Source organism: Amblyraja radiata, chromosome 7 (assembly GCF_010909765.2).
Source record: "Amblyraja radiata isolate CabotCenter1 chromosome 7, sAmbRad1.1.pri, whole genome shotgun sequence".
In the NCBI taxonomy this organism is placed as follows: domain Eukaryota; kingdom Metazoa; phylum Chordata; class Chondrichthyes; order Rajiformes; family Rajidae; genus Amblyraja; species Amblyraja radiata.
This window is the reverse complement of record NC_045962.1, coordinates 5992778-6018444: the sequence shown is the minus strand read 5'-3', so window position 1 is coordinate 6018444 and position 25667 is coordinate 5992778. Positions and strand designations below refer to the sequence as shown.

General features: G+C 43.2%; 1 protein-coding gene across 6 annotated transcripts in view; it reads right to left on the bottom strand.

Annotated features, from left to right (window-relative positions):
• Positions 1-25667, bottom strand: part of unc80 (unc-80 homolog, NALCN channel complex subunit) — a 345386-nt gene that overhangs the window by 21081 nt on the left and 298638 nt on the right. For 5 of the 6 annotated variants that reach the window (XM_033023608.1, XM_033023610.1, XM_033023609.1 and 2 more), the window contains 5 exons: positions 12517-12640; positions 12016-12222; positions 11351-11535; positions 4089-4254; positions 1715-1894 (listed from right to left, as the gene is read on the bottom strand). In XM_033023608.1, the coding sequence (XP_032879499.1) occupies positions 1715-1894; positions 4089-4254; positions 11351-11535; positions 12016-12222; positions 12517-12640 (862 nt within the window). Of the gene's footprint in view, positions 1-1714; positions 1895-3059; positions 3176-4088; positions 4255-11350; positions 11536-12015; positions 12223-12516; positions 12641-25667 lie in introns of those variants that run through there. The other variant, XM_033023612.1, reaches the window with a different exon arrangement.

Here is a 25667-nt window from a genome sequence, read left to right as displayed (position 1 = left end):
AATTGAAGTGGCAAATGTTGGCTCAGTGGTGTTGTAGGTGTGCAGTTGTCTCACAACTCCAGTAGCTCTGTTCCCTGGTGCTGTCTGTGTAGCATTTGCTTATCCTCATGACCACATGGATTTATCATGGGTGCTCTAATATCCCCCACATCCTTCAAGGCTTGCTGTTTGGCAGGTTAATTGGCTACTCTCAATTATCTCCGGTGTAGGTAGATAGTAGAACAATGTGAGAGAATATAAGTAGTAATGGGAAATGGGATTGCACTGGGAGCTAATGTAGACCTGATGATTTTACCAACCATATTGAATATTCATATATCAAGCCAGCCTATATTTTTTGATATAAAATCACTGTAGTTTGAGGACATTATTTTACTGGCATAAAAGTAATCTGATTATCAATATTGACAGCAACATTTCTTGCACAGCATTTAAACTGCTGATTAAAATATTGGAAATACCGGTGCAATGCTAATGAATCCCAGTTGTGGATATACTGGTATCGCTGACACCAATCTTTCTTTTTATTCTGGATTTGAAATCATGTATTGTCTTTTTGTGTATAATTTATGATGCTTTTATAAATAATATACTAAGCTTTTAAAAGTATTTTATGGTGTTTTTATATGCAATGTATTTTATGTAATGTTGTCTCTTGTCTGGACCTTGAGTCTGAAATAAAGTTTAATAATAATAATAATAATTTGTGAAAAAGCGCATTTCAAGCCACTATTCCAAATGATAAACTCATCCAGCAAATTGTGCAACATGAAAGCTCATGCCCATTGCCAGAATTATTTAAAAGTTCACCCAGTACATATTTGTTAGTTATGGGTTCATCCTTTTAGTCTGCTAGTTTGACGAGTTTTCTGGTCTATTTTAATACTGTTGCAATTCATGATCGACTTCTGAGAAGAAACCTCTGCTAAACTCACTCTGGAAAGAACAAGAGAAGAAATTCCCATTTTTTCACTTACTGGTCTGGAGTTAATGTGTCAAAGCAGTAATATAACACAGGCAATGCTGCATCAAGCTGACAAATATTTGAGGGGGGGGGGGGGGGGGGGGCTAGGGGGCATGGGTGCCTGCAACAGGAAGGTATCCACAACTTCCATTGGCATTAAATGTCACACCTTTTGCAGCAATATTTTTGATCAGATAATTCAGCAGATCCACGCTGGGCACAGCTGATCATTGTGGCTCAGCATCCTACCACTTGTACTTATGCAGTTTATCAGAGAAATAAAGCAGGAAAAGGTAAAGCAGGAAGCTTTGTTCAAATCAAAAATCAGAAAACATACTATATTTTTGACAGAGCCAAATACGTCCTAACTAAATTTACTAAAGTGTAAAATGTTCCAATATTAATCATCATGATCTGTATGTGCATGATGATGAATTAATTTGAATTAGAATTGCCTGCGTAAATGTGAGGGTTTAATAATTTTATTGAAAGTAATTTAAAGAATGGAAATATTGTAAAATACAAATGTGCATTCAACATTCTAACAGGCACCATTCAAAGACAATTCAACGTAGACCTTGTAATGTATCAAATATATAACCTGCAGCTCATGCTATTTTCATTGCTCTAAATGATCACCATTGAAATGGAGAAAAAAAATGCAAAGGATGAATAAATTGACATGTGCAGTCTGCTAGAAGCAATTAACATGCAAGTTGAACTGAAGCTCTGTTAATGACAAATGCTCACTTTCACCATCCTCCTCATCAGTCCTGCTTAGTGTGTCCTGAGAGGCCTGATGAGAAGGTTGGCTGTCCTGCTCCCACACAGTGCCTGTCCCCGTGTTTGAACGAGACATGGTGGCCAGACTCAAGCGGTAAGCTGATGTGGAAGTTCCCACAGTGCTGATGGAAGGTTTGCCTTGGTATGCTGCAAAGATATAATGAACAAGTTATGAGAGACAAATATGGCACTGCACGTTTCTGATTAGAGTCTTAGTACTTTCATCAACTGCAAGGAGTAACAGGAGTCTTGCACAATAATTGTAGTCAGCAGATAATATTGATAAAATGCAAATCTTCTTGAAGAGGGTGGTGGAAAGCTCGAAATATTGCCAGTTTGCAGACAAGGACAGGATTAGGTGCTTCAAGGTTACGGGGATATTCTAGGGACTCAAATCACCGAACCATCAGGCTATGTTACTACTTATTATATTTGGGCAAGTTTATTTAGTTCTTAGCTAAGCAGTTAGAAACCACCCAAGAAAAGTTAATTTCACTCACCACCTAATCAGAAAGTACAAGGATAGCAGTTGAGCACAGGCCAGTGGCTTGCACTATCAAGCTCTCAATGCAGAGGATGCACAATGATGTGCAATTTGTAAGGCAATGAAATTTGATAAAATGGTTAAAAAATGAATATGTATCTTAAAAGCAGTACATGTGAAGAGTTTGTGATATTACAGAGCTTCCTAAGCTGCATTCTGGGAATACTGCAAAAATAGACTTGGTGGAGCTTAAGCATTATTTCGTTATTTTAATAATTAGATATTTAACAATAAACCTAAATGCATAATAGTTACTATCATATAGACATATAGATTACATTCTAATATTGTATGTCATATTAACTGCCTTGAGTTGATGTTCCCTTGTGGACAGATGGGTGTTAATCCTTAGTTTTTTGATTTCCATTGTAGAAGTGGATTATACAAACGCAGAGCAACTAAAAGACACGTGGACAATTCTGCAGTCTCTTTGAAGTGGAAGGGAACTTTTTTGTGCAAAATAAGACCTGAATTTGGAAAGCTGGAAAACATAATTTACCATTAAACACCCCTTGTGTGCAATGGTCCAGAAGCACATTCGCAGTTCAAGTGGGATATTGAACATATTCAACGGAAAATATAATGACATATTGTCACCTGGCAACATGTGGATGCATGGGTATAAGACAAAAGCTCTATGTATCTACATAGCCCCCCAAGAATCAGGAGATTAAACCATAACTTAAGAAATCAAAGCAAACACAATTCAATAAGACTAGTAACAGTTATCTTGCCCAGATCGTATGTCAAGAACATTACTTGTCAACATCTGCTGTATTCACTACTCACCTGAGATCTCTTGTACAATTGCACTGCTCTCCCAATGTATTCACGCATCCCTTCATTTCACTTGGGTTAAATTGAAGTTTTTGCCACACATACACCTTTTGAGAGGTTCGCACGTCAAAACCATAGTAATAGAAAGTTGCTCATTCTGGTGGGGTTTTCAAGTCAATCTTATGATAGCTATCAGTGACTAGAATCATGACATTGAAGCGGCAAATGCTAGTCACTGGGAAGTAGATGTCAGTGTAGGTCATGGTGATTGAACCATCAACTAATAATTGATCAACCAGTATCAAACATAAATAAATAGCACGTTAAGTGATATTCAAATGGTACATGAGAATGTGGCATGGACATAACTGTTAAGAGAACGTTTCAGCTTGGCATTCACTGATCTGGCTGTCTCTTTATTGCACATTCACAATAGACAAATTTGGGACACTTTAGCTGAGCAAGCTGAGGCAGTTAGCAATGGTCAACTGTAAACACATTGCTATGGTTTGTGGATATTGTGTGATGCCTGCCAGTTTTCCTAGTATTTGACCTTTTACACTTCCTCAATTGTGAATTTGCAGCACGTAAATTAAGCTTTTCTTAAGCAATGAACAAATATCTGGATTGCCAAATTTACAAGCTTTTATAAAACTGAGGTGGCAAAGGAATAACTTTCCCTGGTGACATAAAATGCAGCAGCTCGCAGAATACAGCCTGCGGAATTCAGCCTACTAGGATCTGCCCTTCCGAGTGGAAGTTTGTCCTGTGCAACAGCTGTAGGACCTCCTGGAGTGTAATATTACAGAATTGAAATCGATGCATAAACATGGGTAACAGTTGAATATTTGTTCATTCAGCCCAAGGCAATCAACCAAACTATCTTAACATTATATTTGCAAATATTCTCTAGTCTCTGGTCATAAAGTTAGGTTACGTGTATCATGAACAGACTTAATTTTATTCATGAAGTACAGTAATTTACAAGAAACTAAATTTGTGTGCTGAGATTACCATTACCTGATCCACTATGTACTGCCTCCTTCAAAATTTTTAATTCGTTGTTAAACTCAGAGACAAGTGAGTTTTTGCTGAGTGGCCTTGGAATAAACCTACGCTCCAACTGGTCTATAATATGATGCCGAGCAGTTACTTCCTCATGGTTTTCTGCTGGATGACTTAATAGCTAGAAGAAACCCAAAGAAAAGAAGAATTATAAATTGCCTATATTTTTATTCCATCCCTATTGTATTTCTCTCCATTTTTTATGTTCTTCCCATGGGATAACAGGATATGCAGGAGTGCAGCGTAGGTTCACGAGGTTAATTACCGGGATGGCTTATGTTGAAAGAATGGAGCGATTGGGCTTGTATACACTGGAATTTAGGATGAGAGGGGATCTTATAGAAACATATAAGATTATTAAGGGATTGGACCCACTAGAGGCTGGGGGAGTCCAGAACGAGGGGCCACAGTTTAAGAATAAGGGGTAGGCCATTTAGAATGGAGAGGAGGAACAACTTCTTCACCCAGAGATTTGTGAATCTGTGGAACGCTCTGCCTCAGAAGGCCGATTCTCTGGATGCTTTCAAGAGAGCATTAGATAGAGCTCTTAAAGATAGCGGAGTCAAGGGATGTGGGGAGAAGGCAGGAACGGGGTACTGATTGTGGATGATCAACCATGATCACAGTGAATGGCGGTGCTGGCTCGAAGGGCCGAATGGCCTACTCCTGCCCCTATTGTCTATTGCCATTGACCAATGCAGGTGCAGTCAGGCAATGTTGTTACTCATTTACCCACAAATCTCTACAGCTAGTCACTGATTGAGAAGCATGAGAATCTAGTCTTTATTTTTCCTGAAAAAGACACCGTAATGGGCCTGTCCCACTTAGGCGATTTATTAGGCGACTGTCATATTCTTGTCAGGTCGCCGAAAAAACAGCGAGTGGACCCCATCCTACGACTATGCCTACGGCAAGCTACGACAACCTACAACATAGTCGACAACAAGCTACGACGACCTACAACCTAGTTCCCGACAACCCAATGGTGGCGAGTTAAGACATCCATCTTCAACACACCTATGACCACACCTTCGACAACCGAGGTCATGCTACGACATGCTACGACCCTGTAAGAGTCAACTGTAGGCCAATGAACCCTATTTTGACCTCCAAAAGAATGACATCATCCTATTTTGCTTTTAAAGGGTTTGTAGGGTGGGGTTTCCTATCATTTTGAGTCATGTTAGCCATGAAGAAACATCGGAGGGCATTGCTCTCACAAGAAGAATCCCTGCTGTTTGCAGCAACCCTCATGCTTATAAATCCACAAGGCAGAAGGACAAGAAGAATGATGAAGAAAAAGCCCAAGAAGAGGTCTGTGTGAGTGAGGACCTTGTTCCAGAGTACACATGTTGAGCCAGTATGAAAACCTGATGACTACAGCACGAAGATCACGATTCTTTTAGAAACTTCACAAGAATCACCCCTGACCTGTTTCAGGAGACGAAGACACGGGGAGGCCAATCAAATTCATTGGTCAGCACCGTCGATAACCAACGACAGGTGGGAACCGCCTACATCATCCTGGCAATCTACTACCACCTACTAGCACCTACGTGAAGACCATGGGGTAAAAAAAAAGTCTACGCTAATTTTTCAACATTAGCGGCAACCAAAATGACGTTCCGACTTGTCGCGACACTGAGGAAACTACTCACGACCATGCAGGCAACACCATGGCAACCACCGGCGAACTTGTGGCGACCGCATGGTCTCCTGTTGTCGCCTAAAATTAACTTTGATATAACCGACAGTGCGTTATCCTAGAAGGAAATGAATACTGCAGTCTATTTATAGGAAGGAATAAATACTGGTTTAAACCAAAGATAGACACAAAAAGCTGGAGTCTCTCAGCGAGTCAGACAGCACCTCTGTAGTAAAGGAATTGGTGACTGAAGAAGGGTCTCAACCCGAAACGTCACCTATTCCTTTTCTCCAGAGATGATGTTGGATCTGCTGGATTACACCAGCTTTTTGTGTCTAACTGCAGTCGATGTACCTGCTGATTTGGCTGGAGGCTTATCGGCAATCAATCTTTTATGACTCATCTCAGTAAACAAATAGACCAAGCTCTCACCATATATTGCTCTTACATTTCGAACCAATGTTGTTAAGGATAGGCAGGTTTACAGGCTCCAGACTACTGTTGCAATGTTTGGTGATGTTAGCCAAAGTCAGGATCAAACCCGAGTCTCTTGTCACTGTGAGGCAGCATCTCCACCGTTGTGCCACCCTATTGTCTTCATACCTGCCTCTAGACCACAAGCCCAAAGACGAACACAAGGCCGTCAACTCTCAGACTTACTAATTTTATCACCTGGCGACTAAACCTCTACAGCCGCAATTCTATAATGACCTTCAACTTCTAGTTGCCTCTTCTTTACCATTGATGTCCATTCCCTTTACACCTCCATCCGCCACCAGGACGGTCTCAAGGCCCTTCAGTTCTTCCTCGACCAGAGACCTAACCAATCTCTCTTGACTAACACACTCCTCTGCCTGACAAAACTTGATCTCGCCCTCAACAAGCTCTATTGACTTTTCTCATTCTCCAAATTAAAGGGGTAGTCATGGCCACTTACATGGGCCCCAGCTAAGCTTGCCTGTTAGTCAGTTAAATTGAACAGTCCCTGTTCCAGGTGTACACAGGCATCATCCCCCAACCCTTTCTCTGCTACATCGATGACTGTATCGGGGCTACTCCCTGCTCCTGTTTAGAACTCGCTGATTTCAATAACTTCACCACTAACTTCCACCCTGTCCTAAAATTCCTGGACTATCTCTGACCCTCTCTCCTCTTTCTCGATCTCTCTGTCTATGACAGAAGACAGACTATCCACTAATAACTACTACAAACACACTGACTTCCAGAGTTATCTGGACACCACTTTCGCCCACCCGCTCTCCCCAAAAGACATACAAAGACACTATCACTAACTCTCAATTCCTCTGTCTCTGCTGCATCTGCTCCCAAGGTAAGGCTCCATTCCAGAACATTCGAGATGTTCACTTTCTTCAGTAAATGCTGTTTCCCCCCCTGCTGTTGTAGATGCATCCTTCACCTACATCTCCTCAGTGTCCCATAGTTCTGCTCTCTCCCCCTCCTCCCAGAAGGAACAAAGATAGAGTTCCCCTAGTCCTCACCTTTCACCCCACGAGGTTTTGTATCCAACACATCACCCTCCAACATAATCATCACCCCCAATATGATCCCATCACCAGTCACATCACCTACCCCTTTCGGCCTTCCAGGTACCACTTCCCCCGCAACTCCTTGGTTTAATCATTCTATCCCACCCAAATCACCCCCTCTCCAAATATTTTTCCTGCAACATTAGGAGATGTAACACCAGTCCTTGTACCTCTTCCCTTGCCCCCATCAGTCTCCAGCAGTCCTTCTAGATGAGACAGATTCACCTGCACCTCCACTAATCTCATCTACTGCACCCAGTGTTCCCGATCTGCTAAACAATTGCGTTCGGTCCGTCAAGGCCTACCGGATCTTCCAGTTGCTAAGTATTTTAAATATCCTTCCAATGGCCATATTAACCTTTCTCTCCTGGACTTCCTCCATTGCCACATGCAAACTGGAGGAAGAGCACCTCATATTCCTTTTGGGTGGCTTACAGCCCAAAGGTATAGACATTGAATTCTCCAATTTTAGGTAACCTCCAACAACCCCCCATCCCCTTTCTCCCCCATGCCTCCTTTCTTCCCCCACCTTCCTTGTGTCCCATCTGGAATCGCACTTATTTCTCTCTGAAGAAGGGCCCCGATCCAAATCGTCACCTGTCCATCGTCTCCAGAGAAGCTACTTGACCCGCTGAGTTACTCCAACACTTTATCTTTTTTTGTTTGGATTCACAGTAAAAGCCCTGTCTCATGGTAGCAGCTGACCCACGAGGTACCCTGAGTGAAAGACTCATGGTTGTGTACGAGATTCCAAGTGTATGATCAAGAGTTTAACCGAGTTCCCACGGGTATGACTAAGTTTGCCGTTTACTTGTAATTTCTGCGATGTTCCAAGTTCCTCTCCCGAGTTACTCTTGAGCCAACCGTGAATGAAGGTCTGTTTTAATAAGCAACAGTGTTAAAGAAGACATCTCCATCCTGTGGCTTTGAGTTAAAGATAGAATTCAGCGCAGCCGCATCTATTGATGTGACCTACAAAGGGAAAATGCGCACCGTCCAGTGCCAGAGCAGTTATACTTGTGATTTGTTTGAAACACACATCACGTAGTTAGAACACCAGCGGCGGAGGTTTGCTATATTTTAATTGAATTTACTGCCAGGTCTACACACTGCGGGGAGACAGAAGATGAAATTCTTTGAATGTGGATGGATGTCTCGTTCTAAGCGGAAGATATTTTTAGTTGCCTTTGAAGCCGGGCTTTGGTTTTATTCCTTGTTTTTGTTTATTCGCACACACTTTTCGTGTGTGAGGGTGTGAGAAGTCCATGCCGGGTTCCGGCCGGCCGCAGCCGCTGTTCTTTCACATCAGTTGCGCATCAGATTGTTGGGAGACGGAGCTCAGGGTTCGCCTCCTGAGCTGCTTTGGTGCCCAGGCGTGAGCTGAGGTGGAGGGAGATTAGGGGGGGATGCACGGGCGTCATTAATCTGTCTGGGGTGACAAGGCTTTTGGATTAGGCTGGGATCATTCTCTGCGGGATGATCTTAGTGCGGGAGACAAGAGTAGGAGAGGTGTACTGACTGTGTGGGCAGACACTTTGGTAGTGATTGCCCACCAGTCTCAAAAGCCGCTGTGTCTCCCTGTCCCTGGGATAGCAGGGGGCGATCAAACAGCACAATACCCCCCTCCCCCTCCACGCCAACACGAAGGGCAACGATCCCAAGGCTTTAAAATCAGAAACAGCGGGCAGGCGACAATCACCCGCCATAACGCAAGAGAGATCATGCACTATTGTAGGTCTAATTTGCACTTCGGTGTTTCTCTTACTCCCTCTGCTTCCCGGCCGTGTGTGTGACCCCTTCCCTCCCCTCTCCAGCTCCTCGCCCATTGCACTGGGCGCGGGGGCTTTGCACTGTCTTCACGTCGGCGATGCCAGCAGGTCGGTGCACACTGCAGTCGCCTCGGGACAGATGCTCGGGGGCTCTCTCCCTCCCAGTGGCCCCGGACATGGGGGGGGGGGGAGATGGACCGGGCGCCAACCAAGCCACCCGTCCACGTCCACATGCTCGTTAGAACAGGAGCTGAGACTGGGAACTGTACCGCCCTTGCCCCCTCCCTCTGCAGCTGCAAACAACCCCACTCTCCTGCTCACCTAACCCGCCCATCCCTTCTCTCTGGGTATTGAAGGCGCTTCTGGTCTGCAGTGTGCAATAGTCACCAAAATACACTGCATCTTTAGAAAGGAAAAATACAAAATATGTCAATCCCACTGGATAGGCCTTAGTCATGGTGCTGTACAACACGGAAACAGGTCCTTCAGCCCAGCTTGGCCGTGCCGTCCAAGTTGGCGTCTTGGGGTGGTCCTATTTACCTGCATGTGGCCCATAGCCCTCAAAACCCTTCCCATCCATTTATCTGTCGTTAATAACCTCAAGAAAATTCCTGCTTCAGTTTCCTGGGTCCAACTCAGAGAGGTCTCCCCTCTTTCCAGCGTTAATCGCTCCACTGTTTATAATGCTCCCTGCATTATGAAGTCCTCGACAGTGAACCCCATGGGCAATCATTACCAAACTGTCTGCCCACACAGTCAGTACACTTGTCTCCCGTACTAAGTCCCCCCTCCCACCACCCCCCCCCCCCCCTCCCTCCCTCCTCCCCCCCACCTTTCCCTCCAAACGCTAGTCCCATCCCGACCCCCTGGGAAACTGAAGGGAGCGACAATCAACTGCCACGGATACAAATAATGTCATACACAAGAAAGGGCAGATGCTGGTTGACAAAAAGTGAACACACGGTGCTGGAGTTACACAAAGACGCAGCAGAAATTTGGAAACGCCATCCCGTCACCCATTCCTTCTCTCCAGAGATGCTGCCTGCCCGCTGAGTTAAAGAGTGCCCACGGTAGACTCACGAGTCACTAAGGTAAACTCACGGGCCACTACGTTCTTACAACGAGTTTCAATTTTTAACTTCAGCAGTACATTTACTCGTGGAAAACTTTAAACATGTTTGAATTTTTTCAAGAGTTAACAAGTTTCACGGGTACCTGCCGTTAGCGCCACGAGTCGCTAAGTTGCGTCCACGAGTTCCGACGTTCCCGCGACGTTAATTGGACGTGATTACCACAATTGTTTTAAACTCGGGGTACCTCGTGGGTCAATTCGCATCGTGAGACAGGGGTTTAACTTGATTTGCTGCAATCATTTGTATTAGAAGCACAACTGCCAGCCTAACTGCCCACCTGCCAGGTGTGAGTTACTTAAACTGCAGTTTCCTTAAACAGAATTCATTTCTAAACCAAAAAGGAAACTTTAAAAATCAAGTTGAACCATTTAGGTGCAATGACACCAAACGTATATCTTAATGATTATTAAATATGACATTTTGTTTCGATTTACGAAGAATTTACCTAATGAAGCAGAGGCATCTTAAATCAGAAGACATAGGTTTAGGACGAGGAGTTAGAGGTGACCTGAGGAAGAACTTTTTCCACAAAGAGTGTGGTAGAATCTGGAACAAAATGCCTGAGTAGATGTTGGAGTCAGGTACTCTCACAACACTTAAGAAGTATTGAGACAAGCATTGTTCAAGCCGTAAAAGGCTACTGACCAAGAGCCTGTGGCATTTATATAGATGGGGATTTGATGGTTGACATAGACCTTGTGGGCCATGGGGCTTATCTTCTGGGCTCTGTGACAGCATGACTCGAGCAGAATCCAAGAACAAGAAAATATTTTAGAAGATAAAGAAAACTATGTGCTGTAAAATTAAAATCAGTTTGATTATAAATTTCTATTTTCAGCTGATTTAATTGAATCATTTACTAGCCACTTCCATCTATATGATGGAACATTACTTTGAAGCAAAATTAAACCAAGAATTACATTCTAAGTCACTGGCTAGTTGCACTATGCACAATCGGTTTTGCTTTTAGCAATAGGCAATTGAGTTTGAATGGAAACTCAGGATTGAAGGGGCTCTTCAAAATGAAAGGACGGATTGGTCAAGGTCAAACAGTACGCAGATTTAATGCTATCATCACAAATTCAAAAATGACAAAAACAGGGCAGGTGTAATTATTTTTTACCTTGCATTGGATAAAAGGACGCAGAAGAATAAAGATGGGGATTCGTGTTCTCACTATAAAATCTATGAAATCCCACATGGCCAGACCTCCAACCTTCCGCAGTGCCATTTCTTTAACTTGCAAACTGAGCTTGTACCACTGGCTTCCCAAATGATGTTCAAAGCACACAAGGATAACCTTTAATGCTAACATAAGCAGGATAATAAAAAAACAAGCGAAAAATAACTGGGTTAAACACAGAATTAATAAATATGACTGTTACATACTTAAAAAGTAATAAAATTAAATGAATAGTTATATTCCATGAATCAACAGAAAATGACACCCAGCAATACACAGGTAAGGTCTGATCCAACTGTATATACATTTTTTTGTTTTAGTTTTTAAAGAGATACAACATGGAAACAAGGCCCTTCGGCCCACTGAGTGCATCGACCAACAATCCCCGCACAGTCACTATATCCTACACACACTGGGGACAATTTACATTTATACCAAGCCAATTAAAGTCAAATTAACTTCAATTGTGAAAATATCTCAGTGGTATTGAAACCTGAATTTGGCAATAAGCACCACAATCTGACAAACAATAGGTAGAGATAAAGTCGACTTAAAACACATCGTTTGTTACCAAACAACTAAAACAAACTGCTCTCCTGCATTACCCAAGTAGGCTGCCTGGCTTGTAGATTCTGTTAATCCTTCCCGTCGCAGGTCCTTCCCGGCATCCCCTGGAGTTGAACAGTGTGCTGGAGAGTTCTCCAGCATGAAGTTTTTGCTACGGGAAGTACTGATGATTCGCGGTGGGAGAAGAATATTGATTACAGTCTGTAATAGCAGGAAAATCTCAAGTTTCTCCAAGTTAGGGCTATCTATAACAGAAAGGAATATTCATGTCATTTATAAAATGAGAGAATAATATCACCATTCATATTATAAAATCTGCAAGCACCAACATATCATTAAGTTGATAAATAGAAATTTAAACAATACATTTAAGGAAAGCTGTAGCCTACTTTCCCTTTACTTGCCTTTCTGCCATCAAGCTAATTTCCTTCTGCTGGAAGATCGGCTTATTTGTTCAATCGCAACGACTGTGAATCTTAGTTTACAGTGGTAAACTGCACAAAAATATATTTTACTATTAAAAAATCATAGCAACTGACCTTTGCTCCCCGTTCCAACTGTTAGCACAAATGGTATCAGAAGATTCAGAAGCATCCCTTCCCTTCTTTCTTGATTTGTGAATGGGGAAATCACATGGCTTAAAGGGAAATCTTCTTTCAAAGCCTTTCATAAAAAGAAGACTACTTTGCTAAGAATACTTTAAACAGCATTTCAATGTGTTCTATGACAGAATAAACATGTAGTCTAGTAAGTCTGGAGTTACAGCAATCACACTGGTTCTGTGTTATTCCACTTTCCCATCCACTTCCTACAAGCAAGGCAATTTAGTGGTCAGTTAACTTACACACGTCTTTGGGATAGCACCCGAAGGCAACCCCTGACGTTTCAGACAGAATGTGCAAACTCCACACTAATAGCACCCAGATCTCTGGTGATGCGAGGCAGCAGCTCTCACAGCTCTCTACAGTGCCACCACATTGCAGATTCATAACTGCTGGTTGAACCTGCCCAGGAAACCACTCAGCCCAGGCCAAAGGAACAATTAAGGACAGGCAATAAATGTTAACTTTGCTATCAGCACCCGTAACATGAGAAAAACTATATTTTAAAAATCATTAACATTGCCTTTTAAGGCTCTTAATATTGCCTGATAAAGCACCAGCCCATTAAATGGTTTAATTGATTTCAGCCAATTTAGGAAAGGAAACCACTCCTGAACCAGTTGTCGCAGTGTCTGTAGGGAGAGTTCTGATAATTACGTGGCCAGCAAACCAAACACTATGCTCTTGTAACACATTTTGGGGACTGGACCAATGCAACTGGGCTGTTATTTACAGCTGTGCCAACTCAGACCATTGAGATCTCATCATCCTGAAGGCACTGTCATGTTTTTATTATGATGTTTGGATAAAAAGGTTAATAGTTTGGAAATTATAAGGTATTTAAAATGTTTAATATCCAATATTAATTAATATATCCAATCAAAATAAAATGATTGATAATTTTAGAAAAAAGTTCTGGCCAAGCACGTCTAGAACTCTGGAAAGCAGCACGTGAAGAAGACTGCATTTTCTTTATGTAAGTCTTCATCAGCATGGGTGGGGATAATTCAACCCAACTCACTTGACAGGAAACAGATCAGGAACAAATTCTATCAATTTCAACTGAGACTAAAATTAGGCAAGGATAATTGGGAGCTTTTACTGGAAAAATGTAATATTTGTCACTTTTCCAGAGGGGAAGAGAACTTAAAATAAAACATTTTAAAAAAAGACACAAAGTGCTGGAGCAAGCCAGCGGATCATGCGGCATCGCTGGAGAACATGGACAAGTGACACTCAGGTTGTGACCCTTCCCCAGATTCAATTATTTAAAATATCGAGGCTCTATTATTTGATATATTTGTTAATTTGATATATATTTTTAACACTACATGATTTTATTATCTATTTTCAGCAAAACAGAAACAGACCCTTTGGCACATGGAGTCTACCACTCATCATTCACTTATTTACATGAATCGTTAATTAATTCAATTTTTCTAATTCTTCCCACATTTTCTTCAACTTTCCCCTACCACTCAACTATACACTTGGGGCAATTTGGCAACACTTTGCAACATAGTTGGATGTAGTAACGAAGAAGGCAACCCGCATGCTTGTCTTCGTTTGTTGAGGTATTGAGTATAAGAGTTAGGATATATTAGTCAGGCTGCACTTGGAGTCCTACTATCCTACAACTCTAATCCTATCTCAACAACAAAACGTGTTCTGCATTACAATGCACTTGTTTTCTAATTGAGGTTTGCACTAATGTCTTGTGTTTTCAGTCATTCTCTTTTCACTGGGTTGAACAATGTCTTTAAAGGGGATCTTATGGGCAAATTTATGATAGAATCACACAGAGTGGAAACAGACCCTTAGGCCAACTCATCCACGTCTGACCCGATAAAAGGGCTGTCCCACTTGGGCGACCTAATCTGCGAGTTCTGGCGAGTTTTCCCTCGACTCATACTCGCAGCATGGTCGACACGAGGTCCTAGGAGGTCTTTGTAACTCTCCTTCATGCTCGAGAGTAGTTCCCGCGTACTCGAGGCCTCAGCTAGGTCGCGCCGTATTTTTCAACATGCTGAAAAATGCCTGCGAGTAAAAAAAGGTCGCCATGGAAAAAAAGTCGATATTTTTTTTACTCGTAGGTTTAGTCGTAGTAGGTCGGCATGTTAGTCGTAGGTAATCGAGGGTAGTCGAAGGTAATCAAAGGTAGTCGGAGGTAGTCGTAGATAGTCGAAGGGATGTCGAAGGAGGTTGTCTTCACTCTCCACTATTCGGTGTCCAATTTTCCCGAAGTTAGTCCGAGCTAGTCGAAGCTGGTCTTCAACATAGTCGAAGGAGGTCGAAGGAGGTCTTCTACATAGTCGAAGGAGGTCTTCAACATGACATTTTTTCAAACTCTCCTAAACTCGCCAATTAGGTCGCCACAGTGGGATAGCCCCTTAACCCATATAAGCTGGTCCGATTGATCAGTGTTTGGGGCATATCCCTCCAAACCTTTCTTCTCCATGTACACAACAAGAAAACATTCTTTGAAACACAAGAGAATGCAGATAGAGCCATAGAGTCCCTACAGTGTGGAAATAGGCCCTTCAGCCAAATGTACCCACGCTGTCCAATGTGGCCCATCTGCCTGCTGTTGACCCACATCCTTCTAAACCTACCCAATCCATGTACCTGTCTAAATATTTCTTAAATTATGCAATAGTACCTGGCTCAACTACCTTCTCTGAAGGGTTTCGGCCCGAAACGTCGCCTATTTCCTACGCTCCATAGATGCTGCTGCACCCGCTGAGTTTCTCCAGCATTTTTGTGTACCTTCTCCGTCAGCTTGTTCCATACACCCATTACCTTTGTGAAAAAAAAGTTACCCCTCAGGTTCCCATTAAATCTTTCTCCCCTCACTTTAAACCCATGTCTTCTGGTTCTTGATTCCCCTACTCTGGGCAAGAGATTCTATTCCTCTCATGATTTTGTGCAATACTACAAGATCACCCCCATCCTCCTGAGCTCCAAGCAATAAAGCCCTAGCCTATTCAACCTCTCAATATACCTTAAACCCTTGAGTTCTACCTGAGCCACGGGCCAAATCGGCGAGGGTACGTAAAATTAAAAAGCTGAATGCGTGGCTCAAAGACTGGTGTGGGAAAAATGGGTTTGGTTTCTTGGGCCACTGGCACCAGTACTGGGACAGGGGGGATCTGTTCTGTAAGGACGGACTTCACCTGAACGGTGCTGGGACTGGGGTCCTGGCAAATCATATAACTAGGGCAGTAGAGAGGTCTTTAAACTAAGTAGCGGGGGGGAGGTATCAAGGGGGGTAATAACGGCAGGGGTAGAGGAAATAGAGCAGGGTATCAGTGGGGAAGCGGAAAATCAAAATGTGACAGGAGGATCCAGAATGTGTGAAGATAAAGCTCTAGATGTAAAAGGGGCAAAAACGGAAAGGAAGGGTAGTAAAAATCATCTGAAAGTGCTTTATCTAAATGCACGGAGTATTCGAAATAAGATAAATGAATTAACGGTGCAATTAAGTATATATAGTTATGATATCGTGGCCATTACGGAGACATGGCTGCAAGGGGATCAGGACTGGGAGTTAAATATAGAGGGGTACTCGACAATTAGAAAAGATAGACAGGAAAGAAAGGGAGGAGGGGTGGCCCTTTTAATAAGGGAGGGAATAACGGCAATAGAGAGGAAGGATATTGCGTTGAAGGATCAGGATAGTTAAACAGCTTGGGTACAGATAGAGAATAACAAGGGGAAAAAAACACTAGTGGGTGTAATTTATAGACCTCCAAATAGCTGTGACGCTGTTAGTCAGAACATAAATCTGCAAATAGTTGACGCATGTAAAAAGGGAACTGCTGTAATCATGGGGGACTTCAATTTTCATATTAATTGGGCAAACCAAACTGGGCAGGGTAGACTAGAGGAAGAGTTTATAGAATGTATTAGAGACGGGTTCCTAGAACAGTATGTCACAGAACCGACAAGGGGGGAGGCAATCTTGGATCTGGTCCTGTGTAATGAAGCAGGATTAATTAAAAATGTCATAGTTAGGGACTCGTTGGGAACAAGTGACCACAATATGGTCGAATTCCATATTCAAATAGAAGGGGAGCAGGTTGAAACTCAGGCTAGGGTGCTTAGTCTAAATAAGGGGGATTATGAAGGTATGAGGACTGAGCTGATCAAAGTTGACTGGGATAGCAGACTCAAGAATAAGACGGTACATGAGCAGTGGTGTACGTTTAAGGATCTACTGTATAACCTTCAAGAAAAATTTATTCCTATGAAGAAAAAAAGGGGTAAGGGTAAGAACAGTCAGCCATGGCTCAGTAAAACTATAAAGGATAGTATTCGGCTGAAGGCAAGGGCATATAAGGTAGCCAGAGATAGTGGGAGGGTAGAGGATTGGGAAGCATTTAAAGGTCAGCAAAAAATAACTAAGAGATTAATTAAGACGGGGAAAATAGACTATGAAAGGAATTTAGCGAACAACATAAAAACTAATAGTAAGAGTTTTTATAGCTATATAAAAAGAAAAAGGGTGGCTAAGGTGAACGTTGGTCCATTGGAGGGTGAGACTGGAGAGTTGTTGGTGGGGAACATGGAAATGGCAAAGGCATTAAACGAGTATTTTGTATCAGTCTTCACCATAGAAGACACAAAAAATATTCCAACGCTGGATAAACAGGGGGCGGTAGGAATGGAGGAGCTAAATACTATTAAAATCACCAAGGAGGTGGTATTAGGGAAATTAATGAGACTGAAGGAGGATAAATCCCCTGGGCCTGATGGATTACATCCAAGGGTCTTGAGGGAGATAGCGGTGGGGATTGTGGATGCATTGGTGATAATTTTCCAAAACTCCCTGGAGGCAGGAACGGTCCCAGTGGATTGGAAAATGGCCAATGTAACACCTATATTTAAAAAAGGAGGTAAACAGAAGGCGGGTAACTATAGACCGGTTAGTTTAACATCGGTGGTGGGTAAAATGTTAGAGACAATTATTAAAGAAACACTAACGGGGCACTTGGATAAACATGACTTCATCGGACAGAACCAGCATGGTTTTGTGAAGGGGAAGTCCTGTTTAACGAATCTGCTTGAATTCTTTGAGGAAGTAACAACCCAGGTGGATAAAGGGGAACCGGTGGATGTGGTATACTTGGACTTCCAAAAGGCTTTTGACAAGGTGCCACATAAGAGACTATTGCTAAAAATAAAAAATTATGGGATTGGGGGTAATATATTAGCATGGGTAGAGGATTGGCTAACAAATAGGAAACAGAGAGTGGGGATAAATGGTTCATACTCGGGATGGCAACCGGTAACTAGCGGGGTTCCGCAAGGGTCGGTGCTGGGACCCCAGTTGTTCACAATTTATATAAATGATTTGGAGGAGGGAACCAAGTGTAATATATCAAAATTTGCGGACGATACAAAAATGGGAGGAAAAGTAGGGGATGAGGAGGATAGGAAGAGTCTGCAAAAGGATATAGATAAGCTAGGTGAGTGGGCAACAACTTGGCAGATGAAATTTAATACTAATAAATGTGAAGTCATTCACTTTGGGAAAAAAAATGATAGGGCAAGTTATTTTCTAAATGAGGAGGAGCTGCGTTGTAATGCAACGCAAAGGGATCTAGGGGTATTAGTACATGAATCACTAAAAGTTAGTATGCAGGTGCAGCAAGCAATCAGGAAGGCCAATGGAGTTTTGGCCTTTATTGCTAGGGGGATTGAGTATAAAAACACGGAGGTCTTGCTGCAGCTGTACACAGTATTAGTGAGACCACATTTGGAATACTGTGTACAGTTCTGGGGTCCATACTTAAGAAAGGATGTACTAGCCCTGGAGGCAGTGCAGCGAAGGTTTACAAGATTAATTCCTGCAATGAGGGGATTGACATATGAGGAAAGGTTAAGTAGGCTGGAACTCTACTCTTTGGAGTTTAGAAGAATGAGAGGCGATCTCATTGAAACATATAAGATCGTGAGGGGCCTTGATCGGGTGGATGCACCGAGGATGTTCCCAATGATCGGGGAAACTAGAACTAGGGGACATAGTTGCAGAATAAGGGGGGGCTATTTTAAAACTGAGATGAGGAAGAACTTCTTCACCCAGAGGGTGGTTAATTTATGGAATTCACTGCCCCAGGGAGCAGTGGAAGCAGAAACGTTAAATATATTTAAGTCTAAAATAGATGGTTTTTTAGCTGCCAAGGGGATAAGGGGCTACGGGGAGAGGGCAGGGATATGGACCTAGGTATGGTTAGTATAGTAGACCTGAGTGATCTCCTGGACAAGTGTCGATCGCCTGGATTGGGGTCGGAGAGGAATTTCCCGGATTTTTTTCCCGAATTGGACCTGGGTTTTTATCCGTTTTTTTGCCTCCCCCAGGAGATCACGCGGTTCTTGGGGTGGAGAGGGGTGATAGCGGTATAAAGGGGAGGGTAGTGTCTTGTGTTCTGTGTCTTGTGTCTACTGTTTGTGGGTAAGTGTGTCTGTTTAGTGTTCAGCCATGAGCGAATGGCGGTGCGGGCTCGACGGACCTGGTGGTCTACTCTCGCACCTACTTTCTATGTTTCTATGTTTCTAACATCCTGGGAATTTTTTTCTGAACCCTTTCAAGCTTGCCATCATATTTCCTATAACATGGTGACCAAAATTGAACACAATACTCTAAATGTGGCCTCACCAATGTCTTGAATAAATTGAACATGACTTCCCACCTTCTATGCTCAATACATTGACTGATGAAGGCCAATGTGCTGAAAGACTTTTAGACTACCCTATCCACCTGTGACATCACTTTCAAGGAACTATGTACCAGCACTCCTAGATCCCTCTGCTCCACAATACTCCCCAAAGCTCTACCATTCACCGTGTAGGTCCTGCCCATGTTAGACTTTCCAAAATGCAACACCTCACATTTCTCTGCATTAAATTCGATTAACCATTCCTCAGCCCATCTGTCCAACCGATCAAGATCCTGCTGAAATATTTGACAATCATCTTCACTACCACCCTCTTTAGTGTCATCTACAAACTAACTAATCTGCCATGTACATTCTCATCCAAATCATTGATGTAGATGACAAACAGCAACAAGCCCAGCACCGAACCCTGAGGCTCAGCACTAGTCACAGGCCTCCAGTCAGAAAAACAACCTTCCACCATTACCCTCTGCTTCCTTCCATGAAGCCAATATTATGCAATCAGCTATCTCACCTTGGATCCCATGCGATCTGTGCTTTCAGAGCAGCCTATCATGTGAAACCTTGTTGAGTGCCTTGCTGAAATCCATATGCACAATGTCTAGAGCTCTGCCCTCATCAACCTTTATGGTCACATATTCAAAAAACTCCGATTCATGCGGTATGACCTCCCAAGTATAAAACCATGTTGACTATACCTAATCACCCCTCGTCCATCTAAATGTACGTATATCTTAGGTACACACAAAATGCTGGAGTAACTCAGCAAGACAGGCAGCATCTCTGGAGTGAAGAAATGGGTGACGTTTCGGGTCGAGACCCTTCTTCAGTCTGAAGAAGAGACTCAACCCAAAACATCATCTTCGATTTAAACCAGCATCTGCAGTTCTTTCCTACACATCCTATGCATGTATATCTTACTAGATTTCTGACCACAGATGTTGGACTCACTGGCCAGTTGTTCCCAGGCTTTTCTCTGCAGTCCTTCTTGAATAGAGGCACAACATTTGCCGCTCTCCAGTCCTCCGGCACCTTATCCGTATTTAATGAAGACTCATAATTCTCACCCAATTTCCTCTCTAGCTTCCCAGTGTCTTTGGATATATCTGATCAGACCTGGGAGATTTGTATCCCTTCATACGTGTCAGGACTTTCAGCATCTCCTTGACCATAATACTGACTGCTCTCAAGATACGACCAGTGACTGCCCCAAGTTTCCCTTGTCCACATGTCTTTCTCCAAGTCAAGTCAAGTCAAGTCACGGTAAAGACAGAGGAGAAATACTAGTTGAGGACCTTGCACATCTCCTGCAGCATCACACAGAGTTGACCGCTTTGATTCCTGACGGGTCCCACTCTCTCTCGTCACTCTTTTCCCCTTTATGTCCTTTTAAAATCTCTTTGGATTATCCTTCATGTTATCTGCTGGAGCTATCTCCTGTCACCAGGGATACAGTTGGTCTGAGGTTAGATAATATCACAGATTACTGAGGTTAGATGACATCTGGTGATTCTGGTTCCTGACGATTAGCCAGAAGGAACAAAATACAAGGTGCTGGTGGAATTCAGCGGGTCAGGTAGTATCTGTGAAGGGAATGGACAGACAATGGTCTGAAGAAGGGCCCTGACCCGAAATGTTACCTGTCCACACATGCTGGACAGGTAAAGCTGCTGGTCCTGACGGCATCCCCGGGCGCGTGCTCAGGGCCTGTGCTGCGCAGCTGACAGACGTCTGGACTGACATCTTCAACCTGTCACTTGCCCAAGCAGTTGTCCCCACGTGCCTTAAAACCACCTCCATCGTGCCAGTGCCAAAACACTCCACTGCGGCAAGCCTCAACGACTTCCGCCCAGTTGCACTTACCCCCATCATCACCAAGTGCTTCGAGAGGCTGGTCCTGGCACACCTCAAAAGCTGCCTACCCCCCACACTGGATCCCTATCAGTTTGCCTACCGCAAAAACAGGAGTACGGAGGATGCCATCTCAACGGCACTTCACTCCGCCCTCTCCCACCTCGACAACAGAGACACTTACGTAAGAATGCTGTTCATCGATTACAGCTCAGCATTCAACACCATTATACCATCAAAACTGATCACCAAACTCGGTAACCTGGGCATCGACCCCTCCCTCTGCAACTGGATACTGGACTTTCTAACCAACAGACCCCAGTCTGTTAGGTTAGACAAGCACACCTCTTCAACCCTCACCCTGAACACCGGCGTTCCACAGGGCTGTGTGCTGAGCCCCCTCCTCTACTCCCTCTTTACCTATGACTGCACACCTGTACATGGTACTAACACCATCATCAAGTATGCAGATGATACAACGGTGATTGGCCTCATCAGCAACAACGATGAGTCGGCCTACAGGGAGGATGTCCAGCACTTAGCAGCATGGTGCGCTGACAACAACCTGGCCCTTAACTCCAAGAAGACCAAGGAGCTCATTGTGGACTTCAGGAAGTCCAGGGGCGGCACGCACACCCCCATCCACACTGACGTGTTTCTAGCTTCAGGTTCCTGGGAGTCAACATCTCCGATGACCTCTCTTGGACCCACAATACCTCAACTCTGATCAAGAAGGCTCACCAGCGTCTCTTCTTCCTGAGGAGACTGAAGAAGATCCATCTGTCTCCTCAGATCCTGGTGAACTTCTACCGCTGCACCATCGAGAGCATCCTTACCAACTGCATCACAGTATGGTATGGCAACTGCTCTGTCTCCGACCGGAAGGCATTGCAGAGGTTGGTGAAAATTGCCCAACGCATCACCGGTTCCTCGCTCCCCTCCATTGAGCATGTCCAAAGCAAGCGTTGTCTGCGGAGGGCGCTCAGCATCGCCAAGGACTGCTCTCACCCCAACCATGGACTGTTTACCCTCCTATCATCCGGGAGGCGCTACAGGTCTCTCCGTTGCCGAACCAGCAGGTCCAGGAACAGCTTCTTCCCGGCGGCTGTCACTCTACTCAACAACGTACCTCGGTGACTGCCAATCACCCCCCCCCCTCCGGACACGTATTATCACTTATTATTATTTATTCAAATCATTTGCTATGTCGCTCTTCCAGGGAGATGCTAAATGGATTTCGTTGTCTCTGTACTGTACACTGACAATACAATTAAAATTGAATCTGAATCTGAATCTGATGCTGCCTGACATGTTAAATTTGACCAGAAATTTGATTTTTGTTCAAGATTACAACATCCTTGGATCTCATCGTCCCTCGCCAACAATTGGCCTATCAGTGAGCCACCCTGTCCACAGTCATCTATTGCCGGCCCTGATTTGTCCTTACATCCAGAACCACCCCCCCCCCCCCCCAATCAGTCTGAAGACGGGTCTCAACTCGAAACATCACCTAGCCATTTTCACAAGGGATATTGCCTGACCCGCTGAGTTAGTCCAGCATTTTGTGCCTATCTTTAGTATAAATCAGCATCTGCAGTTCATTTTTGTTATATTATAACTTCTGTGGTGTCTTCCGTCTCCATTAGCCTGAAGCAGAAGGAAATAGAATGAGACAATTGCTGAACAGAAGAAAAGAGATAAGAAGAGAGTAAAAAAGAATGCTGGAATTGTGCTGTCTTTTTAAACACCCTTTTTCCCGCTCTTCCTCTATTTTGCATTTGCCTTCTTCAATATACATCTTCGCTGAAGTGATCTCTTGTGATTATCATAGATATGTGAAAATACAGTGCCCTCCATAATGTTTGGGACAAAGACCCATCATTTATTTATTTGCCTCTGTACTCCACAATTTGAGATTTGTAATAGAAAAAATCACATGTGGTTAAAGTGCACATTGTTCGATTTTATTAATGGGTATTTTTATCCATCTTGGTTTCACCATGTAAAAATTACAGTGTGTTTATACATAGCCCCCCCCCCATAATGTTCGGGACATAATGTTTTTGGCACCATAATGTTTGGGACACATGGCTTCACAGGTGTTTGTTATTGCTCAGGTGTGTTTAAATGCCTCCTTAATGCAGGTATAAGATAGCTCTCATCACCTAGTCTTTCCTCCAGTCTTTCCATCACCTTTGGAAACTTTTATTGCCTTTGATCAACATGAGGACCAAAGTTGTGCCAATGAAAGTCAAAGAAGCCATTATGAGTGAGAAACAAGAATAAAACTGTTAAAGACATCAGCTAAACCTTAGGCTTACCAAAATCAACTGCTTGGAGCATTGTTAAGAAGAAAGAGTGAGGTGAGCTTACTAATCGCAAAGGCACTGGCAGGCCAAGGAAGACCTCCCCAGCTGATGACAGAAGAATCCTCTCTTATAATAAAGAAAAATCCCCAAACACCTGTCCAACAGATCAGAAACACTCTTCAGGTGTGGATTTGTCAATGACCACTGTCCGCAGAAAACTTCATAAACAGAAATACTGAGGCTACACTGCTAGATGCAAACCCCTGGTTAGCCGTAAAAATAGTAAGATTAAACGAGAACTTACCAGTTTGAAGTTTGATCTTGATTTTATGAGGAGTTACGATGAGCGATTACGTGAAGAAAGCAGTCACCTCGCCTGGCGCGTCATACTTCAAAGAAGCGGTGTGGAATCACAGATTACAGTAGTTGAACTGAACATAGTAAGATTTTGAGAACTGAAACTACCAGATGACCATGATAATATGAGGACGGGAGCGGTGGGCACGTAATCGCTCATCGTAACTCCTCATAAAATCAAGATCAAACTTCAAACTGGTAAGTTCTCGTTTAATCTTACTATTTTACTTCGGAGTCACGTGAGTGACTACGTGAAGATTTTGAAGCTCTGTGATTTCATGCCGGAAATTAGTCCATACGTTACACACTGCATGAAGAGACCATGGATGAGTGAAAAAGATTAATGCATTCAGACATGACTTGGTTTGTTATGCTGATGCTTTAATCATCCAATGAATATAATAATGACCCCTTTAATCCAGGGGAAACTATAAAACAGAATCTAAAATGGAGTTGGCAAATACCCCCGATTTGGCAATGGGTTATATAAAATGTTGGTAAAGTATGTTCGTTTGACCATCCTGCAGCTGCTAGGATGTGGTCCAGTGGAAATGTACATAATCCTTGGAGCTGATGTGATAGCAGCCCCGGTGGAGTGAGTGTTGAAAATATTAGTATCGACTCCTGCATTAGCCAAAACCCCATTTTACCACCTGGAGATGGTAGAACTAATACTTCTTATGAAGTTTTTTTTTTGTGTTTTTTTTTTGTAACTAACAAACATTGCTTAGTTTGGAGCCTTTGAGGCTCTAGGTGATCTAGATGCATTGTTGTAAATGTGTGACCACACATTCCCGAAGGTCCATAGGGTATGCCATGAAACTGTTTGAGACCTAACGCCCCTGGTTAGTTCTGGTTGATTAAATCAAAAACATAAAATATTATGTTATAGCAGATGTAACCACCCTGTCCAGTCGCAATTTATGTAGTGACTGGACTCGTTGCACTGAGGCCAGTGCCATGAGGATTACTACCTATGAGAGCCGGCTAAAGATAAGGATGTAGCTGGTGCTCCCTGGTGAAGTAATGTTAGCATAACGTCATTGTCCCATACTTCCGTGTAACTGGGTCTGGGAGAACTTGTGTTAAGATATCCTATATAATTCTGGATATCAGAGGGTGAGGCCCGACAGTGTAGGTCCCACTTGCTGCAGCAAATATGATGAGAATGCACGTTGGCAGTTAATGGCACTGTAACTTAATTATTGTCAAAGACTCATTTGAAAATGAACTCTAAGACGTTAGTTATCCGTGCTGTACAGTATGTAACATGTGTATTCAGACAAAAACGTTTCCCATCTGCTGAAGTGGAGATGTACCGCCTTTTGGTGCTTGCCCTGCACTCTGCAGTGAGCACTTACACGGATTGGTCTGACAACCCGAGCCGCAGGAATAGTCGTCTCAGAGTCTGCAAGTTAATGACTTGATGTATCATGCAGAGGCTGGTTTCCTGAGTCACAGGCTAAACCAGCAAGTTTTATGTTTTGAATAACCATATAAGGTTCTATATTATTCCCAACATTAGCAGGAACCAGTCAGGCAGTTTGAAGGCCTGAAGCGGTATCTTGCTGGATTTATTGCAAGACCCAACTGATGAGGCAGAATGAAGGAAAACATGCAATAACATTCTTCCACAGTTTGGCGATAATGTATCTCTCGCCACTGTATGCCACAAGTTTTGCAGCTGGTAAATGAGCCTGGATGTAAACATATCGATATTCGGTGTTCCATTGAGCCAAAATGACATTAAATACTTTGTGATCCAACATCCATTCTGTGTTGTCATTGATTTCACATGATACAATAATGTCAAATGAGATTAGGTAAATATCACAGGATATTTAAACTTGATTGCACCCATGTGACTAACATATGCCACCACCATAGTGTATCA